Source organism: Suncus etruscus, chromosome 6 (genome assembly GCF_024139225.1).
Source record: "Suncus etruscus isolate mSunEtr1 chromosome 6, mSunEtr1.pri.cur, whole genome shotgun sequence".
In the NCBI taxonomy this organism is placed as follows: domain Eukaryota; kingdom Metazoa; phylum Chordata; class Mammalia; order Eulipotyphla; family Soricidae; genus Suncus; species Suncus etruscus.
The window spans coordinates 69,542,345-69,570,060 of record NC_064853.1 but is presented as its reverse complement, the minus strand read 5'-3'; the positions used below and the strand labels follow the sequence as shown (position 1 = coordinate 69,570,060).

At 35.7% G+C, this 27,716-nt stretch overlaps 1 protein-coding gene across 1 annotated transcript in view; it reads left to right on the top strand.

Annotated features, from left to right (window-relative positions):
* XRN2 (5'-3' exoribonuclease 2) overlaps window positions 1-27,716 on the top strand; it is an 88,285-nt gene that overhangs the window by 45,019 nt on the left and 15,550 nt on the right. The window contains exons 17-27 of the mRNA XM_049774328.1: window positions 2,285-2,420; window positions 4,237-4,344; window positions 4,431-4,520; window positions 4,810-4,882; window positions 11,406-11,489; window positions 12,463-12,560; window positions 13,833-13,912; window positions 14,293-14,349; window positions 20,579-20,647; window positions 20,741-20,875; window positions 22,503-22,630. Coding sequence (XP_049630285.1) covers window positions 2,285-2,420; window positions 4,237-4,344; window positions 4,431-4,520; window positions 4,810-4,882; window positions 11,406-11,489; window positions 12,463-12,560; window positions 13,833-13,912; window positions 14,293-14,349; window positions 20,579-20,647; window positions 20,741-20,875; window positions 22,503-22,630 — 1,058 coding nt within the window. The remainder of the gene's footprint in view (window positions 1-2,284; window positions 2,421-4,236; window positions 4,345-4,430; window positions 4,521-4,809; window positions 4,883-11,405; window positions 11,490-12,462; window positions 12,561-13,832; window positions 13,913-14,292; window positions 14,350-20,578; window positions 20,648-20,740; window positions 20,876-22,502; window positions 22,631-27,716) is intronic.

Sequence of the window (27,716 nt, the reverse complement as noted above, 5' to 3'; positions counted from 1 at the left end):
ACCTAGAAAGTTCAGTTGCACTTGATTACTTAATACAGTTTGCTTTAATTTTCTCAATTGAAAAGATTCTTCCTTAAAATGAAATATGCTAAAATCATTCTTAAGAGATAAATGTGTACGTTTATTAAAAACACATACTTACATATTCACAGTTATATTTTATAATAGATGTTTCCCTTTAGCTGTGTATTTAAAATTTATAGTAATAGACTTTGATTCTTTATCCAAAAATTGGAGATCATTATATAATGAGATCAAAAGCTTCAGGTATAATTAAATCCAGATTTGTACCATGGGTTTCACTCGCAAAAGATTCCCCATTCTCAATAGTAGTAACTCATCAAGAATTTAGCAAAATTGTATATATCAAAGTTAAGCAATAGTGCTCAAAGCTCATTTCTTTTATTGAATATAGACACTGTGTTTGTATTTATGATTAAAAACTTCACAAGTATCATGTGTGGCTTTGTCTTGCAAATAACACCCTTTGAACTTCTATTCTGAGATTTATATTGATTTGTTTTATCCTGTCTGTGCCTCTGTAATTCATTCTTCCTCCTAAGAGTAAAATTTTTGTAGTCATTGTGCTTAGAACATGATATCATTCATGCGATTTATGACATTACTGATTAATGTTGGTATCAAGATAGAAAATGTTTCTATCAAGAAATACCTTTGGTTCATAGCATTTGTTTCATTAATATTTCTGTAAAATATAGGTAGTGCACTTTATAAATAGAGGGCATTTTAGTCAACATTTGTGATTTCCATGTGTATGTGGGAAATTAAAATCGCCAAGGTCAGTTTTTAAACATGGCTGCAGTTAATTTGTTAGAGCTGGTATGTAGTAGTAGAAAACAGTTTTTAGGATCAGAAAGATACGCATGCAACAGAATGAGCAAATGCTTTGCATTCAGAAGGATGAGATTTGAGCCTTTCCCTACTCTCTACCCCCCCCCCCCCCCCCCATGATTCCCTTCCATTGCCAGGAGTGACCTCCAAACACAGGGAGTAGCTTCTCAGGCCTCTGGGTATGAACCAAAAAGCAAAAACGGAAGAAAAGTAAAGACCCTTCCTTAATGGAGAATCTTTTGAGTTTTGGGTTTGTCCTGATTTTTTGGTTTTAGTCTATTGGCTTTTTATCTAGTTTAAATCTGTTTGTTTTTTTTTAAGCCAGTCAAATTGAGCAGTGGGGGGGTTATATACCAACTTCTGTGATAATAATGTTAATAAGTTCTGATAAACCACTGCCATTGGACCAGCCTTTTTTTTTGTTTTGTTTTGTTTTGTTTTGTTTTGTTTTGTTTTGTTTTGTTTCTTTGGGTCACATCTGACAGCTCTCAGGGGTTACTCCTGGCTCTATGCTCAGAAATCGCTCCTGGCAGGCTCGGGGAACCATATGGGATGCCGGGATTTGAACCAATGACCTTTTGCAAAGGTCCGGCCCTTTTTTTTTTTTTTTTAATCTTAAGAGAAGTGAGTACTTTCTGTATTTTGTCATATACTTTAAAATTGTTCTTTGCACTGTATTTTCAATAATTGATAATAATTTGCTTATTTGTTTCCCAGTTTTATCAAGACATATATCCAGGGACAAGTTAGATTGGTGCAGGGGCTCGTTAAGGTGCTTGTCATGCATGCAGCTAACTATGGTTAGCTCACCAATATCCACTTAGCCTCTCCAGCACCACGAGGAGTGATCCTTGAGCACAGAGCCAGGAGTACCTTGAGCATCGATGATGTTGCCAGAAAAAAACCATATATATGCATATGCATGTGTATATGCTTATGCATACAGTATGAGTGTGTCAGCTTTACTTAAGCCAACAACTCCTAAGTGAAAGAGGAGATAAGTCCCAATAGGGAGTCTAATAATAAGGAGATAAGTCCCAATAGGGAGTCTAATAATAGTTTAATTTGTTACAAGCCTTTTTTTTTTTTAATTTTGGGGGGTAGGTGGAACTCTTCCCAGTAGTGCTCAGGACTTACTCCTGGCTTTTTGTTCAGGGATCATTTTTAGTAGTTCTTGGGGACCATCACGGGTAACAGGGATCAGACCTGGGTAAGCAAGCTACATACTCATTTGTACTGTCTCTAGCTCTCAGTTTTATTTTCTAAAATATTACCTGAGTCTCACAGGAACTTTGATTCAGTGTATAAGGCCCTTGGTCAATCCCAGGCATTGCAAAACAAAAAACAAAACACATTTTTTTAATCCTATACAAATCTTTTTTAAAAGTTGTTTGACTATACATGATTTAGATACTGTATATATGACTTTTAGGCTCTGGGAAGCTGGTTGGAAACAGCGGTACTACAAGAACAAATTCGACGTTGATGCAGCTGATGAGAAATTCCGCCGGAAAGTTGTACAATCTTATGTTGAAGGACTCTGCTGGGTTCTTCGATACTATTACCAGGTACAAAAAGGGATAGTTTCTAAATCTAATCATTTTAGGAGATAATTTCTGTAATAATGTGAATTATTGAGTTATAATATGAAATTAAGTCAGACTTGTTTTACTTGTTAAAGTATCCTATTTAGAAATCCATTACCCTAAATAAAGAAATATCCTATTTAGAAATCCATTACCCTAAATAATTGCTGTATATTTTGATGTTTCTTAGAACTAATTTATAAACAAAGCAATTTTTTGTTGTTAATTATTTTAGTGTCAAATAAGTACTTATTAAGATTTATTTTTTTAACATCGGAATAAAAATAAACAGTATTGGGCCGGAGAGATAGCATGAATGTAGGGCATTTGCCTTACATGCAGAAGGTCGGTAGTTCAAATCCCAGCATCCCGTATAGTTCCCCGAGCCTGCCAGGAGCGATTTCTGAGCGTAGAGCTAGGAGTAACCCCTGAGCGCTGCCAGTGTGATCCAAAAATCAAAACAAGGCAAAACAAATAACAGTATTGGTTATTTTTGCAAATACAGTATACATTTTTTACAAATATAGTATGTTTATGTTGTATTTATAATGATTGACTCAACAAAATAGACTTCTACTCATAGAATTTGAGTTTTTTGTTTTTGTTTTTGGGCAACACCTGGCAGTGCTCGGGTTACTCCTAGCTCTGTGCTCAGAAATCTCTCCTGGCAGGCTCGAGGACCATAAGGGATGCTGGGGACTGAACCCGGGTCCGTCCCAGGTTGGGCTGCATGCAAAGCAAATGCCCAACTGCTGCGCTATCGCTCCTACCCCAGGATTTGAAGTAAATTTGAGTGATACAATTTCCCCTGTACAATGCAGTCATGTTATGTGAAGTACATTCCAATTGAAGTAATCTATTGACTTGAAGCTTTTGATAATTGAGATTATCAGATTTGGTAGATTTACTGGTTTTGTGCTTCAAAAATGGAATAAGTTAAATTTTACTGTAATCTGGAAATAAAGTTTGTTAATAAATAGAAAATAACCCACTAAGTATATTTTTACTAAAATACAAATTCTAATTTCGTGTTTCACTTGATTTCAGTAAACTAGATACATTTAAGACATATCAGGAACATTTCTATAATTTTCTTTTGCCTTACTTTGGTTTCTTTGATAGACTTACTTAACTGTTACTATAGTAAAGAGAAATAACATTCATATATTCTTTATGAAGATGTAAGGAATGATAATAGTAAAGTTTGGGTTTTTTTATTCTGTTGTACTGTTATTTTGTTTAGCCCCTTTACATGCTCAGTCAGTTAGCTGCAAAAGCCCTTCATTTCATTTGATGAAAGTATCTGTAGAGTTGGAATGAAATGTCATCAAGCACCTTTTTTTTTTTTTAAGACAGGTTTTGTTGGAAGGTACTGAGGTAGGGAAGGAAGAGAGTAACACAGTCGAATACTTTGACTTTTCCAAAGGTGGAGCTAGACTACCATGAAAGTAGGAAAGTGTACATCTCAGTAGGGTACATATGGGCAACATGTTCTTCAGCAACATGTGCATAGGATGGCAGCACACTTGGGCACAGCACCAACACATGGGTCCAGGGAGCACTAGTGCCTCAAGCACATCAAGGATAAAAATTTTACTAAATTGTATTTAGTATTATTAAAGATGCTTTTTATTTTTTATATCAAGGAGCTATTAATATGAAATTTGAATTTAATCAAAAGAGAATATCAGAACTATTTTTATAAAGAATATTATTGATTAATAATTAATTTTGTGGGCTTTAAAAATATGGAGACCATCATTAACACATTTTTTTGGTTTTATTTTAATGATTCTAGGGATGTGCTTCTTGGAAGTGGTATTATCCATTCCATTATGCACCATTTGCTTCCGACTTCGAAGGTATTGCAGACATGCCTTCTGATTTTGAGAAGGGAACTAAACCGGTAAGGTGGACTATTTAGAGCCATAAAATTTATAGAACTTTGAGTTGGATAAAAAATTGTCTTACCTTAAACCTTTTTTTTTATAGTTTAAACCTTTGGAACAACTAATGGGAGTATTTCCGGCTGCAAGTGGTAACTTTCTACCTCCTTCATGGCGGAAGCTTATGAGTGATCCTGTGAGTGTCACTATTTTGAATCTGTTTGTAACTTGTATTTGTCATATGTTCTACTATTAGTCAACAGTAGCTTTTGCATGTCATAGTTAACAGTAAAGTATAAAAAACTAAAAATAAAAGCATTTTTTGTATGTATTCAACTACATTTTTTGTGCCCTGATTTTCTTATGACACATACATATCTATAAATGAACTTGAAACCTCATCAGGCCTAAAAACTTAAAAGTTGTCTTTACTTGATAACAGCAATGTGTAATCTTTGTTTTAAATCTTTTTCTCCCTGATATAGGATTCTAGTATAATTGACTTCTACCCTGAAGATTTTGCTATTGATTTGAATGGGAAAAAATATGCATGGCAAGGTAAAATTTAGATATTATCTATTTGGTTAAAAAGTATTTTTTGACTAAACTAAGATATGATAATAGGATTTAAAGAATTTATATAATACATTTTTAAAAAATTACATGTGAAGATTTTACTTTTCATCCAGTCTGAAACTAGCACTGATTAATACTAATTTTACTGGTATAATTTCAATATATGGTAAATTGGATTGAAATTTGTACTTTTAGTTTTCATTTCCCTGTGAGAAGATTTGGGATTTACTACTTGTCAGGAACTCATTAATACCTTTGAGGTTTCTGAGAGATGAGGAAACATGGTAATATTTATGTAGAAATTTACTTATACTTTTTTTTACCCCACCCCCCAAGATTTACTTATACTTAAGTTTTCTAATTTTAGTTTAAATATTTTTATTAATTGTTACTTTAAAATGTTCTTTTAAATTTCCCTGACCACAAACTTTGCAAGAATGATGATATCAAATACAAAACTGAGATGCTTGTAGTTTAAAAAATAGTGATAATAACTGACTGTAAAATAATAAAATTTAAGAGTTGTCACTCTGAAACTGTCCACATTCTTGATTCGGAGTGTATAATTCATGTCTTTGCTTCATGAGACCCTCTCCTTTTTTTAGAGAAGCCTCCTTTTTTATTCTCGCTTAAGTTTTTTTTTTTCTCCCTTTTAATAAAGTTTTTAATAAGAGCCCCTTTTAGAAAATTTCAACCTCACACCATATACATTTTGGTGTAATAAGGATTTGGTTCTAAAAAATAAGCAAGCACATAATAACGGGTGGCGAACATGCGGCTCTCGAGCCACATGCGGCTCCTGGCCAAAATGAATTCGGCTCTTTGCCTCTTATCATTCTTTTGTATACTGTGGCTCTTTGCCAAGCTTGGATTTTGTTCTGCTGCTTCTGAGGAGAGATCTCCTAGTGCATAGTCCTGCCCCCAGGCTGCGTCATCCTGTCACCCATCCCTCGGAAACAACTGCACGGGCCAGCGAGGGGGGACCCGTGTGTCACATGTTGTGTTTCTTCTGGCCATTAGTTCTGAGTGTGGAGGACGCAGCACACCCTCACCATCACTGCAGGATTTTTACCCTCAAAATGGCAAAATGCAATATGTGTTTAATAGATTATTGTTAAAATTAGATGCTTTTGTGTGAATGTTTGTCTGTTTTGGCAGGTCACTGCATGGTGTGGCTCTCTGACTCTCACAGTTTAAAATTTTGGCTCTTTGTGTCAACAAGTAAAATAAATGGCTTCAAGAAATCATGTGCAAAATAATAATTTACTAATTAAAAACGATAGATATTTCAGGATTGACTTGGTTTATGCAGTGAAGAATATCTACTACATTAATGGCAAATGCAACTCACTGGTGCTGTGTTTTTATATTCTATAGTCTCGTTACGTTATATGTAGATGGATTGTTGTTTTTTTTAGTGTTAGTCACTGTGAAATTACAAAAAGTTATTCCTGGTTGGCTTTCAGGCATATAAAAATTGATTCAACACCTATTCCTTCACCAGTGTCTACTTTTTACCCAACCATGTGTGTACCTCCTCACCCACTTATCCTCCCATCCATCAGTCTTCCTCTATGACAGACACTTTTTTAAAATAAAAGTTTTGCAGTGTAATTACCAGTACTGTGAATGATGAGATTTCACACATAACACTTGATCAAATTAAACACTTCTCTCCACCATAGTTGTAACTCCTCTCTCTTGTACTGTTCTTCAGCAGACCCACAAATGGGATGTTTCCTACTGATTACTAGTCTCATGGTCTTTGTGTTTGGTTATTTTAAGATGTAGAAGATGCATAATTATTAGAATAGAGTAGGGGAGAGAGGAGGCAAAGGAAAATGCAATGTGGTAGGATAAAATTAAGAATAAGGTAATAAGTGGAAGTGTTAACAAAAGATGTAGTGACATTGGTTTCAATTTTTTCTTTATTTTTTTTCCAAATTTTTTATATCATGACCAGTATTCATTTTTTGGTATTTAAATTATAGCCATAGGCTATATAAATGATAGCCATACCAGTGGATATTGGATATGTTTAAAAAATTTTTTTTAAATACTCTACTCATGGGCCATCCCCACCAGCGCTCTGGTTACACTTGGCTCTATGCTCAGAAATCACTCCTGGCAGACTTTGGTCCTGTATGGGATGCTGGGAATCAAACCCGAATCCATCCCGGGTTGGCCACGTGCAAGGCAAATGCTCTACTGCTGTGCTGTCTCTTCAGCCCTAAGGATGTGTTTTAAATTTGTATTTACCTAATGATGATTAGTCATCATAAATAAGTTCATAGACTACTAAACTGTAAACTTTATTGGGGCTAGCTGATAACAAACATCATGGATAAGGCACTTTATTTGCACATGGCCAGCTGGGTTTGATCCCTACCATCCCATATGGTCCTCTAAGCCCACTAGGAGTAAAGAGCTAGAAATATTCCTGGCATTGCTGTGTATAGCCCAAAAACTAAAAACAGAAACACAAAACTTTTTTTTTTTTTTTAGTATGAATTACTAGAGGAAAGAGATCTACTTTGTTAAATTCATTTATTTTATCTTGTTGGCATTTGACATTACATGAGTCTTTACAGCTCTTTGATATTTGTATGTGTTGTGGAAATGGTCGTAAAGTAAATCTGGTTAACATCCACCATTACTCGTGGCTACAAAGATTTTTTTTAAATGAGAACTTTTAAAATCTACCCATTTCATCTACTTACAGATATGCAGTATGATATCATGCAATAGAATGTGTAATATATTATGTTTATAGGATGCTCCTATAAAATGCTTCTTTAGAGAAGCATTTCTTTAAATTCTTTACCTACTTATGAATTAGTTGTTGTTGTTGCGGAACGATAGACGTTTTTGCATTATGGACACTAGACTCTATGAGAATTATGATTAACATACATTCTGTGAGTTATCCTTTCATTGCCTATAGCTATTTTTCAACCTGTACAATTTTGTCATTTTGATAGTTTATCCATTGTGGTGTTAATATCTGTTTTTAGTTTGTAACAGTTGTCTAATCCAGTGTCATTACTACACTTTGTTTTCTTCGAGTTTTATTTTAATTTCATAGAATTAAGTATGATCTATTTTGAGTTATTTTTTGCTTTGCGTGGTATTATTCAGCAGTGGAGAATAAACCTACTCACTCCTCAGTATGAACCAGCTAGCTCTCTTATTGAAAGCACATTTGTTTATGTGAGGGCTTATTTTCTTAGCTATGATCCTTTGGTCATGGATCTCTTCTTATATTAGTACTATAATTAATATGATATGTTTGGTAGTAAATTTTGAAATTGGGAAAGTATTAAGTCCTCCAAATTTATTTTCAAGATTATTTTGACTTGAGCTGGAGCAGGTAGCACAGCAGATAGGGCTGTTTGCCTTGCACACGGCTGATTCAATACCCGGCATTCCTTATGTCCCCCAAAGACTGCCAGGAGTGATTTCTGAATGCAGAGCTAGGAGTAATCCCTGTGTGCCACCTGGTGTTGCCGAACCCCCAAAGGATGATTTTCACTGTTTGCATCCCTTGGAATGCCAAGTGAGTTATAGGAGAGAGAGAGACTCATCACTTTTTATTATTCTTATATTTTATGTAAATATTTTTGTGTATTAGACTAGCAAGAATGCATATTTTGGGGATAAAATTTAGTTCTAGAAAATTATTTCTCTATGTATGACTTGTTTGTTTATTTGTTTTTGGGTCACAACCAGTAACTCTCAGGGGTTACTCCTGGATATGTGCTCAGAAATCACTCCTGACTTGGGGGACTATATGGGATGCCGGGGATAGAACCAGGTCTTTCCTGGAATGCCCTACCACTGCACTATCACGCCGACCGCATTTCTTAATCTGTCTTTAAAAATTATTGAAAGTGGGTTCCAGAGAGATAGCATATAGCATGGAGGTAAGGCATTTGCCTTTCATTGGTTTGAATTGGAGGTCATTGGTTTGAATCTCGGCATCCCATATAGTCCCCAGAGGCTGCCAGGAGTGACTTTTGAGTATGGAGCCAGGAGTAACCCCTGAGTGCTGCCAGGTGTGACCCAAAAACCAAAAAAAAAAAAATTATTAAAAGTACTGATTAAAATTAAACATTACCTTAAGTTGATAAGAGATAAAATGTATATAGGAATGCATTTGTTATATGTCCTTATATATAAAAGCCGTCATTTGATTAGTGACAGATTTAAACCTAAAGTCTGATACTAGAGCTCACTTGTAAATCCTCTGTATCTACCATTACTTTTGATCTATTTCTGGGTTAAGAGCATTAAATGACCTAATGTTTGTAGCACAAGAACTAAGTATTCATCAAAGTTGTTAGTGATAGTTGTGTGTTTTGTTTCATTTGTGAAATTTTTCTATCAGTTCACTTAATCAGCTAGTGTTATTTGGCTATAAAGCACTCTTTTCTAGGCAGGCCAGAAAGGCCGATTTGTTGCAAAGTAAGTTCAATGCTGTTAACACTGCAAGTTACTTATGAGTTGGACTTAATTTATGTGTTGCTATGGTTGGAAGAAAGTCTGATTTATTAGCTTCTCAATCTAGAAGATGGAAAACAAAATATAGCTGGTGTTTTTCTTGATTTTAAGTATATGATTAAATATACCTTTAAAAACACTCATGTTTTTTATATTTATTGAAATAGCTGGACTTAATATATTAATATCCCTGAAGTTGCTTTTTAGGCTCTTAAAATTCACATAGAGAGCTAGGGATTTGCCTTTCTTAACTCATTTAGAGAGTCCCTACAGTTGATTCCCAACATTGGAGGGCAAAGAAATATATGTATGTGTGTATGTATGTGTTATATTTTATTTTTATTTTCATGTTTGAATATGAGCGGAGTCCTAGTGGTGCTTGGATTACCAGGCTTCTAGCAGTGCTGGATGTAGAAACTAGCATTGTGTGCTGGGAATAGACTTTAGGACCTTGTACATGATAGGCAAGCTTTACTATTGAGCCATATCCCCTGTCCCCCCAAAGAAACCCCCCCTTTTTTTTTGCTAGGGGTGGGGGATGCAGAGGTTTGGGGTCACACTAGGTAGTGTGCCTAAGTGCCAGGCCTTAGTCCTGGCACTGTATACAGGGGTCACATAGGGCTTGCAGGGGTCTCAAACTTGCGGCCCACCGTACAACATTTTGTGGCCCTGCCGTAGAGGAATCTTTTTTTGTTTTGTTTTGTTTTTTAGTTGTTTGGGTCACACCCCACAATGTTTAAGGCTTACTACTGACTTTGCACTCAAGGATCACCCCGACTTTGCCTCCTGTGGCCCCTAGGTAAATTGAGTTTGAGACCCCTGGGAGGGATCATATGGTGTGTCAGGTTTAAACTCGAGTCAGGAAACATTCAAGTTTGAATATTTATTTTGACTTTTTTTTTTTTTTTGGTTTTTGGGCCACACCCAGTGATACTCAGGGGTTACTCCTTGCTTTGTGCTCAGAAATCGCTCCTGGCTCGGGGGACCATATGGGACACTGGGGGATCAAACTGTGATCTGTCCTGGGTCAGCCTCATGCAAGGCAAATAAATGCCATCACTCCTTCCGCCCCTATTTTGACTTCTTAACGTACGATAGCATTTTCTTTGAATATATGTTAGCTGAATACTTGAAAATTTTGAAAAGTATTTTATTTCTCATTTAATCACAGATATAGCACTTTTGATTAGCAGTAGTTTCAAAATTATTTAGCAAATTTGCTGTCGAGTTTTTTCTTAAAAGTTTTGATGTATCCAGTAAACTGAGAATGTGTGTATATAAATATATATGTGTGTGTATATATATATATGTATATATATATATGCTTGAAGAACTTCATACAGTTTTCTAGTAACAGATTCTCTATTACTTGTATACCACTTTGAAAATTATATATGTAGAAACAAAAAAATCAACCTTCATTCCATATAAGTGTTGAGGGCAATACAATACACAGATTGAAAATAAATAGCTGTTGTGTTTATCACCCTCCACCAAGGAAGTTATTTAAGCAAGTTTCTAAACTTTTGTATTGTTTTTGATTTTAAATTTTTATTACACAAGTGCAGGTATAGAAAAAAATATTCCAAGTATTCTAGTTGAACAAACTGATTATTTTATAGTTGAATGATCTCTTTTAACAAAAGCCACATACTAGAAAGATGAAAGGATAAGCTTAAGCCCTTGGGAGATTAACAGACTTGCCTATGTTTATCATAGTGTAAGAAAGAGGAACATAGAGTCCAGGTGGCCACTTACTCATTTAAGGGTTTCTTCATCACAGAGTTAAGGATTAGCAGACATGGTTTTCTATAGGTGCCATTTTAAGTTTAAGAATAGAGAATATGTAGAAAATAAATTTTTTACCACCCTGTGTAAAGAGTTTGCACCCAAGTTTTGGCTAGAGTTCAGTGCCAAAATGCTTTTATTCTAGGAATAATATCTAAGAATGTGTATTTATAACCAATAAGTTGGAATTTAGGTTAATGTGTGCTTGTTTTCCCAGGGGTTGCTCTATTGCCATTTGTAGATGAACGAAGACTTCGAGCTGCCCTAGAAGAAGTATACCCAGACCTCACTCCTGAAGAAAGTAAGAAACAGGTTTCTGGTCTGCCTTGAATCTGTAATGTTGACACTACATTTCCTTAGTGAATTTTGTCTAGGACTTCCGTTGTTTGAGATTTTATTTTTAACATCTGTCACATTTCCCACAGTGGAGGCATGAATCAACAAAACAACAACTTTAAGAATATCCTTTGACCTTTTGATTTTTTTTTTTTTTTTTTTTTTTGGTTTTTGGGTTTGGGGCCACACCCAGTGGTGCTCAGGCATTACTCTTGGCTGTCTGCTCAGAAATAGCTCCTGGCAGGCAGGGGGGACCATATGGGACACCGGGATTCGAACCAACCACCTTTGGTCCTGGATCGACTGCTTGCAAGGCAAACGCCGCTGTGCTATCTCTCTGGGCCTGACCTTTTGATTTTTATATGAACACACAAAAGTAAGTTTTCATGTTGGGATAGTATTAATCATCTATCCTTCCCCAAAATAGTGACTGCTTGAAAAGTTATATATAGATAAAGGTATTTTCCTTAAAAGTACTAATAAGCAATGCTATTTTGAACAAATTTGGCATTTTGTTATTAATACTAGCAGAATTATCTGGGATATTGCAAGCTAAATTCTTTGGAAATGCTTTTAAATCCAGAACAAAACAAAAATTTTTTCTTATTAAAATCGCCTTTTATATGATGCATTTTGTGTTTTGTCAGGAAATAATATTTCTTTTATTGACAAATTAACTTCTATATAATGTCGCTCAAAATTATGTACTTAGGTATCATTAAGCAATGAACTTCTTTGATAATTTTTGATCCTTGAGACTTTTATTTTCAGTTGTTTTATTCCTTCTACAGAAATGCCACACATTTAGGTCTTTCACTTTTAAATTATTTTTGCAAACTTTGTAATGAAGTTTTAAAAATTTAGTTGCTTTTTGCATTCTCAAAAATTGCTGTAGCAGGTATAGTTGTTTCAACTTTATTTTTTTCACTTTCCTTCAGATAGAAGAAATAGTCTTGGAAATGATGTCTTATTTGTGGGGAAGCATCATCAACTCCATGACTTCATTCGAGAGTTATACCAGACCGGTTCTGCAGAGGTATCTCACCAATATTTTCATACAGTATAACTACTAAGAAAACTAATTTTAAAATTTTGCTATATTTAAATATGATTTCCCATTTTAAACTAATGTATTGGCATGATTCACAGTGCATTGGCCAGCATTCACAGCGCAACCATCAGCACTTAAGATTTCTTACATTTTTATCTTCTCAAACAGAAACTACCCATTAATCTGATGGACTTTTGACCATATTTTATTGGTTTTATTGGCCAAAAAAACCACATAATATGTGGTTTCATTTTATATTAAATATTAAAACTTTACAGGTAGGGCCGGAGAGATAGCATGGAGGTAAGGCATTTGCCTTTCATGCAGGAGGTCATCGGTTCGAATCCCGGCGTCCCATATGGTCCCCTGTGCCTGCCAGGAACAATTTCTGAGCCTGGAGCCAGGAATAATCCCTGAGCACTGCCAGGTGTGACCCAAAAACCACAAAAAAAAAAACAAGACTTTACATGTAGATGTTGTGAGAAGGACCATGCTTAGTGAAGTCAGAGGGAGATAGATAGAGATAAAGAATCTCTCATATGTGGGATATAAAGAAACACAGAAAGGGAATAATAAAATCCACAGGCAACAAAACCTGAAAACTGGTCTTCAGAATTGGATTTACCAAGGGCAAGAGGGCATGGAATATATGAGCGGGTATCAAGACAGCATTGGAGGGCAGCAGGCACTCTGGTGAGAGTGTGTTATCAGAATGTTTGTAAGCATGAACCCTGACACTAGTAGTATTGTAAATCTCAATGCCTCAAATAAAATAACTTTTTAAAATATTATAGTAATACACAAAACACTATTAAAATAATGCATTTGACTTGTGCCTCAGTGGTCTGTAAATACTTTTAACTGCTCCACAGTGTAAAAAGTGAACAAGAACAAAACAAAACAGTTACACTAAGTTAAATGGTGTCTCCAGTTTCCTTTCCCTCCTTTCTTTGGTAACCTTTCTTCTGTTTTCTCTCTGAATTTGCCTAATCTTGATAGTGTAAGTCTTCTATGTCTGTTTTATTTCACTCAGCATGATGATTTTAAGGTTCACCATATTGTAGCTTGTTTCATAATTTTACTTCATTTATGTTGAAGAATTTTTCATTATTTGCCACTTTTGTTTGTCCATCTATTGGTAGGAACTTGGTTTGTTTACATCTTTTTTGCTATTGAGAATAATCTGGGACACATAATGTATTTGACCTTTGGCTTCCCATTCTTTTGGAAATTAATCAAGAATGCATTTTTCCACAGCCAGTGGATGTACCACCTGAATTATGTCATGGGATTCAAGGAAAGTTTTCTTTGGATGAAGTAGCCATTCTTCCTGATCAGTAAGCATTCATTTGTGTATATTTGGGCGACTGGGAGGAAGTTTAGCATTTTTTCCTTTCTAATGTCTAAATATTTTATCTAAATGCTTATTTTATTATCTTATTTATTTTTATCTTTATTTTATATAAATATTTTATTTTCTAGTAATTGTGAAATAGTAGTGAAAAACAGACTCCACCCCCAAAATGCTGATGTAAAAGAATCAAATTATTTATTATTTTACAAAACTTATTCTAAACTTAGAAATGATTGCTATATTTTTTTGGTATTGCACATTTTAATAATTTATCTTTTTTTAAAGTCTACCATGGTATTTATTATCAGTTATCTAACAGGTTACAATTTACACATACATGATTCTTCCCTTATGTCTCTTTAGAACTGTATGTTCTCCTGTTCCCATGCTAAAGGATCTGACACAGAATTCTGCAATCAGGTACATTCTCCGAAATTCATGGCCTAGGCCTAGCACACAGCTTTGAACTTGCAGATAAACTTTGATTCATAAAGAAATGGCAACTATTATTTCATCTATGCTTTCTTCTAAGTGTAGAATTTCCGTGTTGCAGACCATAGAGCAGAGCCTCTTGACTTTAGATTATGTATATTGTTAAGGGCACTGATTTAACAAGTTTACTTCCGCTTTTTGGTTTCCTTGACAACTTCTAATTCTTTCTAGATAAAGAAATTGGGAGGTAGAAAGTGGTGTAGTCTCCTGGAGTTCATTAGAAAGCAAATAGACATTATACCCTTTGGAACAAATAGCTTCATTGTATTACAGCACATTATTTTCATTTTGACCATGTGAGATTAAAACCAAAATGACCATGTACTTTTGTTTTTGTTAGATAAGTAGGGTGAGATTTGAAATTGATTCTAAGATGAGATAAAAATTTGTGGACTTTGAAAAATTATAAAATTAAAAAAATCTGTTTCTTTTATCTGAAATATTGTATCATTTATTTTAAGGTGACAGTATTTTATGTAGAGTAAAATTACAAACTACAGTTGTCTACAATAAAAGCTAACACACTAAATATTTACTAATTATATAATTACTTATCTTGAGTTTGTGTTGTTGCCTTCATTTTCATGCAGTACTAAAGAGCATATATGAGTTTTTCAGGATTTTCCTAAAAACCTGCTTGGGAAGGCCATTACTAAATCCTTTCCCATTCATTATTCTTAAGTCAAGAAATATTTTAGATTTAACTGTGGCTTCTCATTGTGAAGTATAAACATGCTTATTTTCCTCTCTTTAGCAAAGCTAGATAGCAACTGCTGTGCTAGAGGGAGTTTTATTTAAAGAGAACATGTGGATTTTTAAAATTATTTTAAATTAGGTGCTTCCCACACATACACACATAATTTGTGCTGAGTCTTTTCTTTGTCTTTGAATTCTTTTGTTGAGTGAATGGAGCTCAGAATGTAAGCCCTGCATTACTGTCTGCCCATCACAGATCTGGTGTGGACCCTGCGTATTAACTTGGGAGGGACTTGCAGTAGTACTTCAAGCATTTAATCCCACCAGTTCTCTCTTTAGCTTGTCATGTATTTGCTTGTGCTCCTCAATTTTTTGTTTTTTCAAGGACCTTCCTGTCCAGACCTCTGGAATTAGTTAATACTACTTAACTTTCTAATTAAGATATAGAGATTTTCCCAGAGGAAGAGCTAAAAAAATAAATCTTAGACTTCTTTTGGTATGATTTTGTTGGTTGGTTGATTAGTTCTAAGTCTGTAGGGCGTTTGGTGGTTAGTATTCACAGTTTGTAAAATCACTATACATTCTTAAATGCTAGCATGTGTTATACATTTAGATATATATTGAAAATACCTTTGTAATAAAATTAATCCTATTTTCAAAAGATTTATGAAAGACCAAAGTTAACTGCTATATGATATAATTTTCATTAATTTTGCTGAAGGATAATTTTGAGTATTATATCCACAATATGTGTTCAGGAATTTTTATTGTTTTTTTCTGGGCTTATACACGCCATTGTTGGATTTAGTTTTTAAGTTGAAATCTGAAAGTGCGGCTTTTGTGCCATTGTTTCTTAATTTTTACTCCGGGCATTTTCTCACCTTCTCTTATCCAATAATGTGTCTCATGGTGTTGGTATTACCACATTGCATATTTGGGATATGTTGCCCTAAGTTGAGTTTAGGTGAGCTTTTCTCATTATATTAGGACTTATTTGTAGAGTTGAGAAAGTATATCATAGACATTAGAATATCTAAAATATTTACAGCAACCCCCGGGGAATACAATCAGCTGTAGCTAGGTGATTTTTTTTTTTGTTTTGTTTTTCCACTTGTGAGTCTATAAATTATTTCATGCATTTAATTCCTAACTTATTTTTCCCCCTGGGATGCCGGGGGATCAAACCTCGGTCCATCCTAGATTAGCACTGGCAAGGCAGACAGATGCCTTACCGCTCCGTGCCACTGCTCTGCATCACCGCTCCGGCTCCATTAAAGAGGTTTCTTAAAATCTGGGTGTTTGGGGTTGAAGAGATAGCATAGCAGGTAGGGTGCTTGCCTTGTACACAGATAACTGTCAGAATCATGAAGGAAGGAGGAGGACATGCAGTATTAATAGACTTGATGGTTGGAAAGAAGGGTTTTAATATACTTCTTCATAATCTAACACTGGTTTCTCCTTTTATTTGGGGGGGGCACACCCGGTGACGCTCAGGGGTTACTCCTGGCTATGCACTCAGAAATTGTTCCTGGTGAGGGGAACTATATGGGATGCCAGGGATCGAACACAGGTCTATCCGGGGTCAGCCACGTGCAAGGCAAATGCCCTACCTCTGTGTTATTGCTTAGCCCCCTAAAACTGGTTATCAGATAAATTAAAAAAAGGCACTAAGTTCTCATATATCTTAAGTGTATTTAAAATGTCAAGTATATGAATTATGCAGTTTATTAGCTTACATTGATAGGCTGACTTGCCTTTAATTATGGGGAAAGATAGTACAAATGAAATTTGATATTTTGGAGTTGTTTGCTTTCTTTGTGACACTTTCAAATAATAATAGTATTTAAAATAGCATATAAAACTTGACATGAATAACACCTGGAAAAGGAATATAAATTCTGTGAAAACTTTTTTTCTAAAGTCTAACCATTTTTTTCTAATTAGTGTTTAAGGGGATCAACTCATTTGCATAGCACTAGCCTTACATGTATGGACACCTTGGCTCAATTTCTGGTATTGTACTCCCCACTGCCCCCCCCCCCAAAGAATTGCTACTTATGATACAGATAAAGGCTTTTTTTTGGTTTTTGGGCCACACCCAGTGGTGCTCAGGGGTTACTCCTGGCTGGCTGTCTGCTCAGAAATAGCTCCTGGCAGGCACGGGGGACCATATGGGACACCAGGATTCGAACCAACCACCTTAGGTCCTAGATTGGCTTCTTGCAAGCGCTGTGTGCTATCTCTCCAGGCCGATAAAGGCATTTTTAATGTTTGTTTTGTTTGGGGGCCACACCACCCGGTGATGCTTAGGGGGCTTACTCCTTACTCTGTACTTTAAAAGGCAAGTGCCCTATTTCTGTTCATACTATCTCTTTGGCCCCTCAAGGAACTCCTGTGTGATAGACCTTGGCTTCCTCCCTCTCTCCCTCTTTCCCTCTTAAGTTAGTTTGTTTGCAGAGATGGGTAGTTGGGTCATACCTGATGGTGCTGGGGTGCTTCTGCCTTTGCTCCTGGTGGTACTCAGGAGACCATATGGGGTGCTGGGGATTGAACTGGTTTGACCTCATACAAGGCACAAGTATCTTAACTCCTATAATATCTCTCTGGCCCTTGGTCTCTGCAACTTTTTGTTTCATTGTCATTAAAATTTAGGGAGTGGGGTGGGAGAAAGAGCAGAGGAATTCATTCATGCTGGTGATTCCTCAGCACTGCCAGGGCCCAAGCAGCATTTCATCACTAGTCCCAGAGGACCAGTAGTTAAAGGAGTAGCTTCAGTTCCCTTGAATGTTGTTTAGAGTTCTCTCAAATGCAAAAATTCTTTTTTATATAATGTGATGAAATTATGTGAGTCTACATATCTCTTAGATGAACAACTTGGAGTCGCTCTTTTATTTGGGAGGATGTGCTTTATTGTCTTTGGCGGTGACTAGTTCTTCTCTCTAGGAGCTTATCACCTTGGTTATTTGCTGCTTTTATTTAGTTTCAACTCTGCAGGATTGCAGGCTTTCTGTAGCATTTATAAGAAAGTGATATTTCTTTTGTTTGCCCAACATTCCCACCTTAAATATACTGATGGTTCTTTCCTAGATCATGCCATTGACCTTACATTTGTTTTTTTCCTCTGTTTTCTTTTTTTTTTTTTTTTTTTTTGGGTCACACCCAGCAGTGCTCAGGGGTTACTCCTGGCTATCTGCTCAGAAATAGCTCCTGGCAGGCATGGGGGATCGTATGGGACACCGGAATTCGAACCAACCACCTTTGGTTCTGGATAGGCTGCTTGCAAGGCAAACACTGCTGTGCTATCTCTCCGGGCCCTCCTCTGCTTTCTAATATCTTTCTGTTAGGAGGGTGTTTTTGGCTACATCTTTGTTCAATTTTAATCCTTTACAACTCTTTCAGCTTGTCGGAGGGGCACGTTTTGGGGTGCTTGGGGCTTACTCCTGGTTCTATACTTAGGGATTACTCCTGATGGGCTCAGACGACCTATCTATAGGACGCAAAGGATTGAACATAGGGTGCTCATTATACAAGGCAAATGCCCTACCTACTGTACTGGTTTTTTTTTTGCCTCAGCTCACAACTTGAAGTGGCCTCACTTTTTAGTCAGAACAAGTCCTTTACAACAGTAACTCAATTTTAGCAACCTCTTACTGCCCATTTCTGACCTTTTCACTTCAATTCAGAGATTAGTGGAGTCTTGTCCTCCCTGAGAATTAAGCCTTAAGAACTTAAAGCATCTGCTCCAGGGGAAGAATCACTTTATGTTCTCTGTTAGAATGGTACTAGTTAATTTGAATGAGTGAGAATATATTAATTTAATCTTGATATCTTGAGAACATTAGTCATTCTGGTAACATTTTTGTAGAACTGACTTCTATGTCTTCTCTGGCAAAGTGCTGCTCCAAGTAGACTGATCTCCATCCTGGGCCTGTATTCATGTTTGTGTTCCATTTATTTCCTTTGTTGTCCTGTTACCAGTTCTGTCCCACACTGACAATTATCTTGAGCCTTACCACTATTCTGTCTCCTAGGCTCTTAAATGATGTTTTCCTTGTATCCTAGTGAAAGAATTCCTTTCTGCCTTCTCTGTACATGTATGCATTTAGCACACACTCACAAAGAGATGCTTATAGAAAATATGTTCATTCAAAGGTTTTGACTTGTTATTTTTGTTTCTGTTGTTACCGTGTTCGACTGCCTTATAAAACGGTTAATTAAACATTTCTAGTTCCTTTATTAGCGGGGATACAGCTGTGATGCTTGTCTATATTCATTCTTCCATTCCTATCATGATACTTTGTGAATAGTGGACACTAAAAATATGTTTGGTAAACTACTGAGAAGTCCTAGTGACACACTGATAACTACTTTGAAATTCTTCAGCTGTTTTCTTGGGGGCTGAAGTGATAGTATGGCAGGTAGGACATTTGCTTTCCACACAGCCAACTTGGCTTTAATCTTTGGTACCAAATATGGTTCCCCAAGCCCGCTAGGAGTAGTCCCTATAAAATACTCAATTGACTCAAAACCAAACAAAAAACATCTTGTTTTCCCTGTTTATGTTGTGCCCTGCCCTTTACTACCTTGCTCAGTAGAGAATTGAAATCAAGGCAATTGACAGAGAGGACTGAGTTAGAAAAAGCAGACTGAGTAAATGGTATTGCTCATTTGCTTTTGAGCTCATGACCTTTTTATTATAAATGAAGCTGGGTTTTGTGGTCTTAAAATACTAAATATTAATGGACCTGGTTTGATCCTAGAATTGCCTAGACCTTCCCTCCTTCACCCTAAACACCAAGCCAAAAGTAGTTTCTGAGCATTGTCAGGTGTGGCCCCCAAACCAACTAACCCAACCTGGGAATGTAATTTAGGAGTACATTCATTCCTCGAATATTTGTATTTGATACCCAGCACCACACATATATCTCTCATTTTTATTATGAAACACACAGAGTAGTAGAACAAGATACTAGATTCAAACTGGGAAGTGTTCACTTTTGGATTTTGCAAATGTTTTTGTTGGTGCTTGCATCTTGCCTTTATTGCTAATCTACCCTAGATGCCAATGGAGGAAAAAGAATATCTGAACAGAATATTAAAACATTTTTATTTAATAATTTTAATACTACATAATTTTGACATTTTTCCATAATTTTGATGGTCATGTTGGAATTTTTCAAGCACTAGATAATGTCTATTTCCCTCTGATCATCCAGTTAGCTAAACAGTATCTCTTCCATTAGAGAATTACTTGATGATTATATGATAGGAATGAGTAGAAGTTTGGCCAAGACAATCTTTACTATACATGGCTTTTAACTAATTAAATATTTTAGTATCAGTGTTTTAGAAAATATTTTAATTTTTTTCTTCTTAAATATAAAAAGTATCTTTTTTTAAATATTGTGGTTAAGACAGACTAATGTAATAAATCCTTAAAATGTGTATCCTTCTCTTCTAGTATTAATTTTAAAGACCCACAGTTTGCTGAAGATTTTGTTTTTAAAGCTGTAATGCTTCCAGGTGCAAGGTAACATTGCTTTTAGAAAATTTGCATTATTTGGGTTTGTTCTGTGTGAAGGATGTTTATTCATATAACTGAATTGTGTTTCCACATGGTTAGAAAACCAGCACCAGTACTGAAACCTGGTGACTGGGAAAAATCGAGCAATGGACGACAGTGGAAGCCCCAGCTTGGTTTTAATCGGGATCGACGGCCTGTTGTGCATCTGGATCAAGCAGCATTTAGGACTTTGGGGTGAGTGGTAGATCTCTACCTTTGCTTTCTAAGAATCACATATGTAGCATTCATGCTGTAGATAGACATCATCAAAGTACAGCTACCTTGAAGATACTTTAATGAATTAGATACATTTGTGCTTTTTCTTTAATTTAAAAAATTACTTTTCTTTCTTTGGTGTATATATGGTTTTATGTGTTGCTTGAATAAATTCCAATATTTTCTCTTAAGGCTTTGCTTATTCCTTACAGTTACTTCAAGAAAACTAAATATTTTATTTACCCTAAAAATTATTTTTGTTTTGGGGTTACACCTGGTTGTGCTCAGGACTTATTCCTGGTTCTCCACTCAGGGATTATTCATGGCAGGCTTTAAGAAACATATGGGGTGCTGGTGATCGAATCTGGTTCAGAGGTATGCAAGGCAAGCAATTTACCCATTGTACTATCTCTCTGACCTCAACCCTTAAAAATTCCCCCCCCTTTTTTTATATTAAATCACCATGAGTTTTGACTACTTGAGGAAAAGAACCTGTCTGCTTGTATCTTCTATAACATAGATACATTCTTCATTTTAAAATTTTAATTTAAAATTTATTCAATCGGGGCCCGGAGAGATAGCACAGCAGCGTTTGCCTTGCAAGCAGCCGATCCAGGACCAAAGGTGGTTGGTTCGAATCCCGGTGTCCCATATGGTTCCCCGTGCCTGCCAGGAGCTATTTCTGAGCAGACAGCCAGGAGTAACCCCTAAGCACCGCCGGGTGTGGCCCAAAAACCAAAAACCAAAAAAAAAAAAAAAAAAATTATTGAATCATGGTGATATAGAGTTAAAAAGTTGTTAGTTAAGCTTCAGTTATACAATGTTCCACCACCCATCCCAGTGTTCATATCTCACCACCAATTTTCTATCCTAACTTCCTGTCATCTCACCCCTAACCTCCCTCCCTCCCTTCCTTTCCCTCTGTCTTCTTACTCCTAAATTCCAGTATTTGCCTAATCATATCCAACTATTTTTGTTATTTTTGTTATCTGACTTAACTGCACCCATAATTTCTATTGTCTTTTAGTATTCTCTCTTTTTTGTTTTTGTTTTTTGTTTTTCGGTCACATCTGGTGATGCTCAGGGGTTACTCCTGGCTATGCGCTCAGACATTGCTCCTCTTTAATGGAATTCTGAGTTTGAAAGATACTTTCAACTTTAATCCAAATCGCTTTTTCTTAGAATTTATCCTGAGAAAATAATTTTAGGAAGTATATAAGTCTATATGCTTATATATCTCTGGTGTATTACTCATTGTAAAATGAATATTAAATGAGAGGGATGGTTTAATAAAACAAGAATCATAAGTATAATTATTATAAAGACCACAAATGGTGCAGAGAATGTGGCACAACTTAAAATACATAGTAATATGTTCAGTTTTTATAGCATGTATTGTTGACAAGGTATGCAAAAGAAAGAAAATATTTTTTTCTAAATAATGAGAAATTGATATAGTAAACGAACTGTTTAACTTTGTTAGTCTTTTAAATTTGCATCATTTATCTGAATTCTAGTTGAAAAAGAAACAGCTGTTAGCATTGTTAAATTTTTGTCAGCTATGATTTGATCTTTATATAATTTCTGCTTGGGGGTGTTGTTTTAGCCATGCTATGCCACGAGGCTCGGGAACTGGTGTTTACAGCAACACTGCGCCACCACCTACATCTTATCAAGGAAACTTATACAGGCCACTGTTGAGAGGACAAACACAAATTCCAAAACTTATGTCTAGTAAGTTTTTACTGATTGATGTTCAATTAAAATGTATAATAGATATTAGCTTCCAGTAATTGCTTAAAGGTTATTTCATATGTGTAAATACAGTTGAATTAAAATATATAATTTTAAAGAATTATAAGGAGCCTGATCATTTTTTAAGATATTTTTATCTTTACCGGATATTATTAATTATATAAATTGGATTTCTAACCATGTGTGTGTGCTTCTAAGTGAACTAGAAGTATATACAATGAAGTATCATTTATTCTAAGAATATAGAAACTAGGATGTACCTCAGTGGTACATTACATACCTATGTATGTATAGTACCTACGCTTGTTTCCCTGGTACTTCAAAGAAAGTATATTGAGGCAGTTAAATCATTTGTACAGCAGCTACACAGTTGTAGCCATTTATAATTACTAGAAAGACAACAATATTACTTCCTATTGTTTGATGGTTTGTTATTGTTTGAGGGGCTATACCCAGCTAAGTGCCTGGAACTTACTCCTGATCTGTACTCAGAGATCAGGTCATTCCTGCAGGGCTTGATGGACTATAAGTGGTGTTAGGGAATGAAGAGGTTGTCCATGTGCAAGACAGGCACTCTACCCTCTGTATTATGTCTCCAGCCCTGCAATAGCAATATCTCTTTCTTGATTCAAATAGTGTCTCGGTACTAGCTAAGATAAAGATATTAAAATGGAAATATCCTTATAACCTGTGGTTTTGTGAAAAATGATCTTCCCAGACATCTTAAATTTGTTTTGTGGACTGAAGTGGCCCAGAATGTAACCTATGAAAAATTACACTGTCATTTGACTTAGTGCCAAAGGGGAGAAAATGGTTGCATGTTAGATGTCATAGTTTATACTCGTTAAATATTTTATTCTCTTCATTATTTTTTAACTTTATTAAAGGCCATGTTCTTTTATTAAGGAAGTATTATGTATAGTTTCAAAACATTCAAATGAGCCCCTGTTTCTACATTCCTAATTGTCATAGTTTCTGTTCAGCCAGACAGTTTTATCATGGGAAATTGGTCAAGAGGCACAACTGTACAGCAAGATGCGAATAACATTTATTAAATTTAAGTGATATACTTAAACTCTTTTTAAGGAACATGTGCAATGCTGGGGATTGAACTACAGTTGGCCACATGCAAGGTAGAGAGCCTTATCACTTGGTCTATCCCTTCCCCAATATTTTTCTTTTTTAATTTTGATTGTGGGCCATACGCATCTGCTCAGGATTTACTCTGGACTCTACTTAGAGATTACTCCAGGTGGGTTCAGTCCTTAATTGAGGTACCCTTGGGATTGAATCTGGGTCAGCAGCATGCAAAGCCAATTCCTTATCCGGGTGTATTATCTCTCCAGCCTCCCAAAACTATTTTTAATTGTATTCTTAAAAGGGGGATCTTATGGTAGTGAGGTACCATCTCACACCACAGAGACTGGTACATATCACAAAGAACAAGAACAATCAGTGCTGGTGGGAATGTGGAGAGAAAGGAACTCTTATTCACTGCTGGTGGGAATACCATCTAGTCCAGCCTTTCTGAAAAACAATATGGAGATTCCTCAAAATACTGGAAATTGAGCTCCCAGATAATCTAGCTATACCACTCCTAGGGATATACCCTAGGAGCATAAAAATACAACACAAAAATCCCTTCCTCACACCTATATTCTTTGTAGCGCTATACAATAGCCAGACAGTGGAAACAACCAGATGCCCTTCAACAGATGAATAGCTACAAAAACTGTGGTACATGTACACAGTGGAATATTATGCAGCCGTCAGGATGGATAAAGTCATGAAATTTTTCTATACTTGGATGTACATGGAATCTTTTTTTATGATTATCTTTATTTAAACACCGTGATTACAGATATGATTATAGTTGTATGATTACAGTCATGTAAAGAACACCCCCCTTCACCAGTGCAACATTCCCACCACCAATTTTCCAGATGTCCCTCCTCCCCACTCCCCCACCCCTGTACTCGAGACAGGCTTTCTACTTCCCTCATTCATTCACATTGTTATGATAGTTTTCAGTGTAGTCATCTCTCCAACTGCACTCATCATGGACATGGAATCTTTTATGCTGAGTGAAATAAGTCAGAGGGAGTGAGAGACACAAAATAGTCTCACTTATCTATGTGTTTTAAGAAAATTTAAAGACATTATTGTAATAATGCCCAGAGACAATAGAGATAAGGGCTGGAAGGACTGGCTCACAATATGAAGCTCACCACAAAGCATCCATCAAATTTCATCCAGTGCTTGCCTTTTATCTATTGATAATGTGGCGGTATCCCTCCTTTTCTATTAACTCGTTTACAAAGAATGATTTATTTTCGATTGTTTGGCCAACCTAGTTTTACTAGAATCATAATTTATTTTTGTATGTTACATTTTTGGTGTGTCAGTGTGTTCTGTGTTGAGGGTTTTCAACTACATTATGAGAAATTCTTATAAATTTCATTGTTCTGGTGTCATAAACTAATGGTAGATGTTTCCTACATTTTTGGTATCTGTAAAGGTTAGTCTTAAGAATTTTGTCATGTCTTAGTCTGAAAAACAATTTAGTGATGAAATCACTATTTAGTGATGAAATCAAATTTAAATAAAGATGAAGAACTTCAACAATTACCTTAAATGTAGGTGAAGCTTGGAGTAGCATAGTGTTGTGGTGAATGGCTCAGTTTCATAGCTCCTGACTCGAAGCCTGCCACTTACAAGCCTGCGATTTCAGTCAGGTTATTGTCAGCACCCCTGTTTTTCATTGCTAAGATAGTAAAGGAACTGTGAAGTAACTCAGGATTAGTTGTATCGCATGCTGGAGATGTGGGTAAGCCTTGGCAACAAATGGTCCTCTGAACCCCAAAGTGAGAGTATACCACTGTGTATGTAGCCAAAAAATTAAGTAGTTTGGAGAATGCCCATTTTTAGTGAGTTTTGGAGTTTGGTTGCCTCCCATACTGTGTTTAGAAGGTCCAGTGAGTGACCCTCCTAGGCCAGCATTTTAGTGTGAAGACATGGTACTGCTCAGTCCTTGCTCTGCTTAGGATTTCCTCTGACCCATAAGGTGTTTGAGATTCTCCAAATTTCACCTAACAATGTTGGAACTGGTGTCAATTGTAAACTACATGTGTGTCTTTTAATACACCCATGCTAAATACTAAACTTTTCTTAAAATGATAAAAAAAAATCTTGATTCTTTTCATTAGTATTTGAACATTAAAATTTGATCAGAAATAATTTGCTTTAGTATAGTATGGGGCCAGAATGATAGTATAACAGGTAGAGCATTTGCCTTGCACATAACTGACTTAGGTTCAATCCCCTACACCCCATATGGTATCCCAGTTTCACCAGGAGTGATTCTTGAGTACTACCAGGAATTCCCCCCCCCAATGCAGAATTTTTTTTTAGTAGAACTAGTATATAAATATTTCTTCAGTCCTTTAAATCATAGCTTTTTTTTTTCATGTGGCACAAAATTATGCTCAAGAAGAGCCATTTGGTCAAACTGCCAACTCTTTGTTAAGTGTCTGCTCTATGTGTTTTTTACTGTTAGTATTTGATTTGCCTTTTGCATGTCAATTTCTAGTTGATGAGTAATTGGATACTGATAACTTGTTGAAGTCAAGTGTGCATCCATGAGTACTCAATGTGAATAAAGCATGTGGTTTCTGCAACCTAAAGAACCTTCTGTTTCACGTCTCTTCATTTCAGTCAGTAAACTTGCCAGTTAGCTGCATTTGGAAAGTGATTTTTTTGATTAGTGCAATCAGTAAACATGGAATCGTCTCTGTGATTGCCACACTGATTAGGTAAATTGTCACTTGAGGATCTTGGTGAAGCTATCATTTAGGTGGCCTTAGAGCTCTAGAAAAGAAATAAGTTTCGAAAGACCAAAGAAAAAAAATAACTAATTTTTCTTTCCTCACTCCCTTACTGAAGTGCAATTCTGTCTCTGATTTTTTTCTCCCTCTCAAATAGATCTTCTATTAGAGCCATACGAATGAATGGTAATAAGTTTGTTTTACCTTCCGACTACTTCATTACTTATCAGCCAGGAAATATTTCTGCTTTACAAATACTTAAGGGCTATATAGATATATTGCTCAAAGCTCTATGAAGAGGTTTGTTTAAAAGTAACTTGAATTTTTTCTTTGATCTTTTTTTACTTTTAAATTTTGAATTGACTGTTTTTTAAAAAGTATTAGAAAGTTTGTGTAGGTTTAACAAAACACAATATCTTTTGATTTTTCTACATATATATATATATGGGTAACAAAAAATCTGGATACATTTTAGACAAGTCCTACTGTACTAATTTTTGTAGTTTTCTGAGTAGGACAATTAAGTTTTATCAGAAAAGCTAGCTTAACGTTTGCTTGCTCCTAGTTGTTTTCTAATTGAAAACCATATATGTTGACGTGTGTGTGTCATGCAGATGAATTGATTGTTGCTCTATTTTTGGGGTTACCTATTTTCATTATCGTTTTCTGTAAGTTATAATAATTATTCAGTAGTTATTTTGGTTCTAGATCTAGGGATCTTTTTGCCCTGTTTTTCTTTCTTTTTGGAGGGAACACCCAGTAGTGCTTAGGACTTATTCCTGTTTCTGTAATCTGCGTTTCATTCCTGGACAGGGTATCCCCTGTCCATGGGTTACTCAGGGTCCAACCCAGATCAGCCATGTCCAAGACAAGTGCCCTACCTGTTAAACTGTCTCCAGATTCTGTTTCTTAAGAGGATCCTTGTTTGTTTTTCATTTTTAATTCAAAATGAAATTGTTTATGGACATATCTGTGATAAACATATCCCCCTGACTTCCTTTATAGGAATGGTGGTTTGGTGGATTTGGTTCACAGAAATGTCTGGTAGTATCGGGTAGTTTGTACATTTAGGGAACTTTCTTCACTTTGACCTTATTGAGGTAGGAGGAAGGGAAGGGACTTTCCATTTTTTGTGGGAGTCTTTTAGAACAGCCATATGGAACTACTACTTCTCTTGTTCTGTCTTCTCCTTTATAAGGATTTGTGAGATTTTTAAATAGCTTTTCTCTCTATTACATATC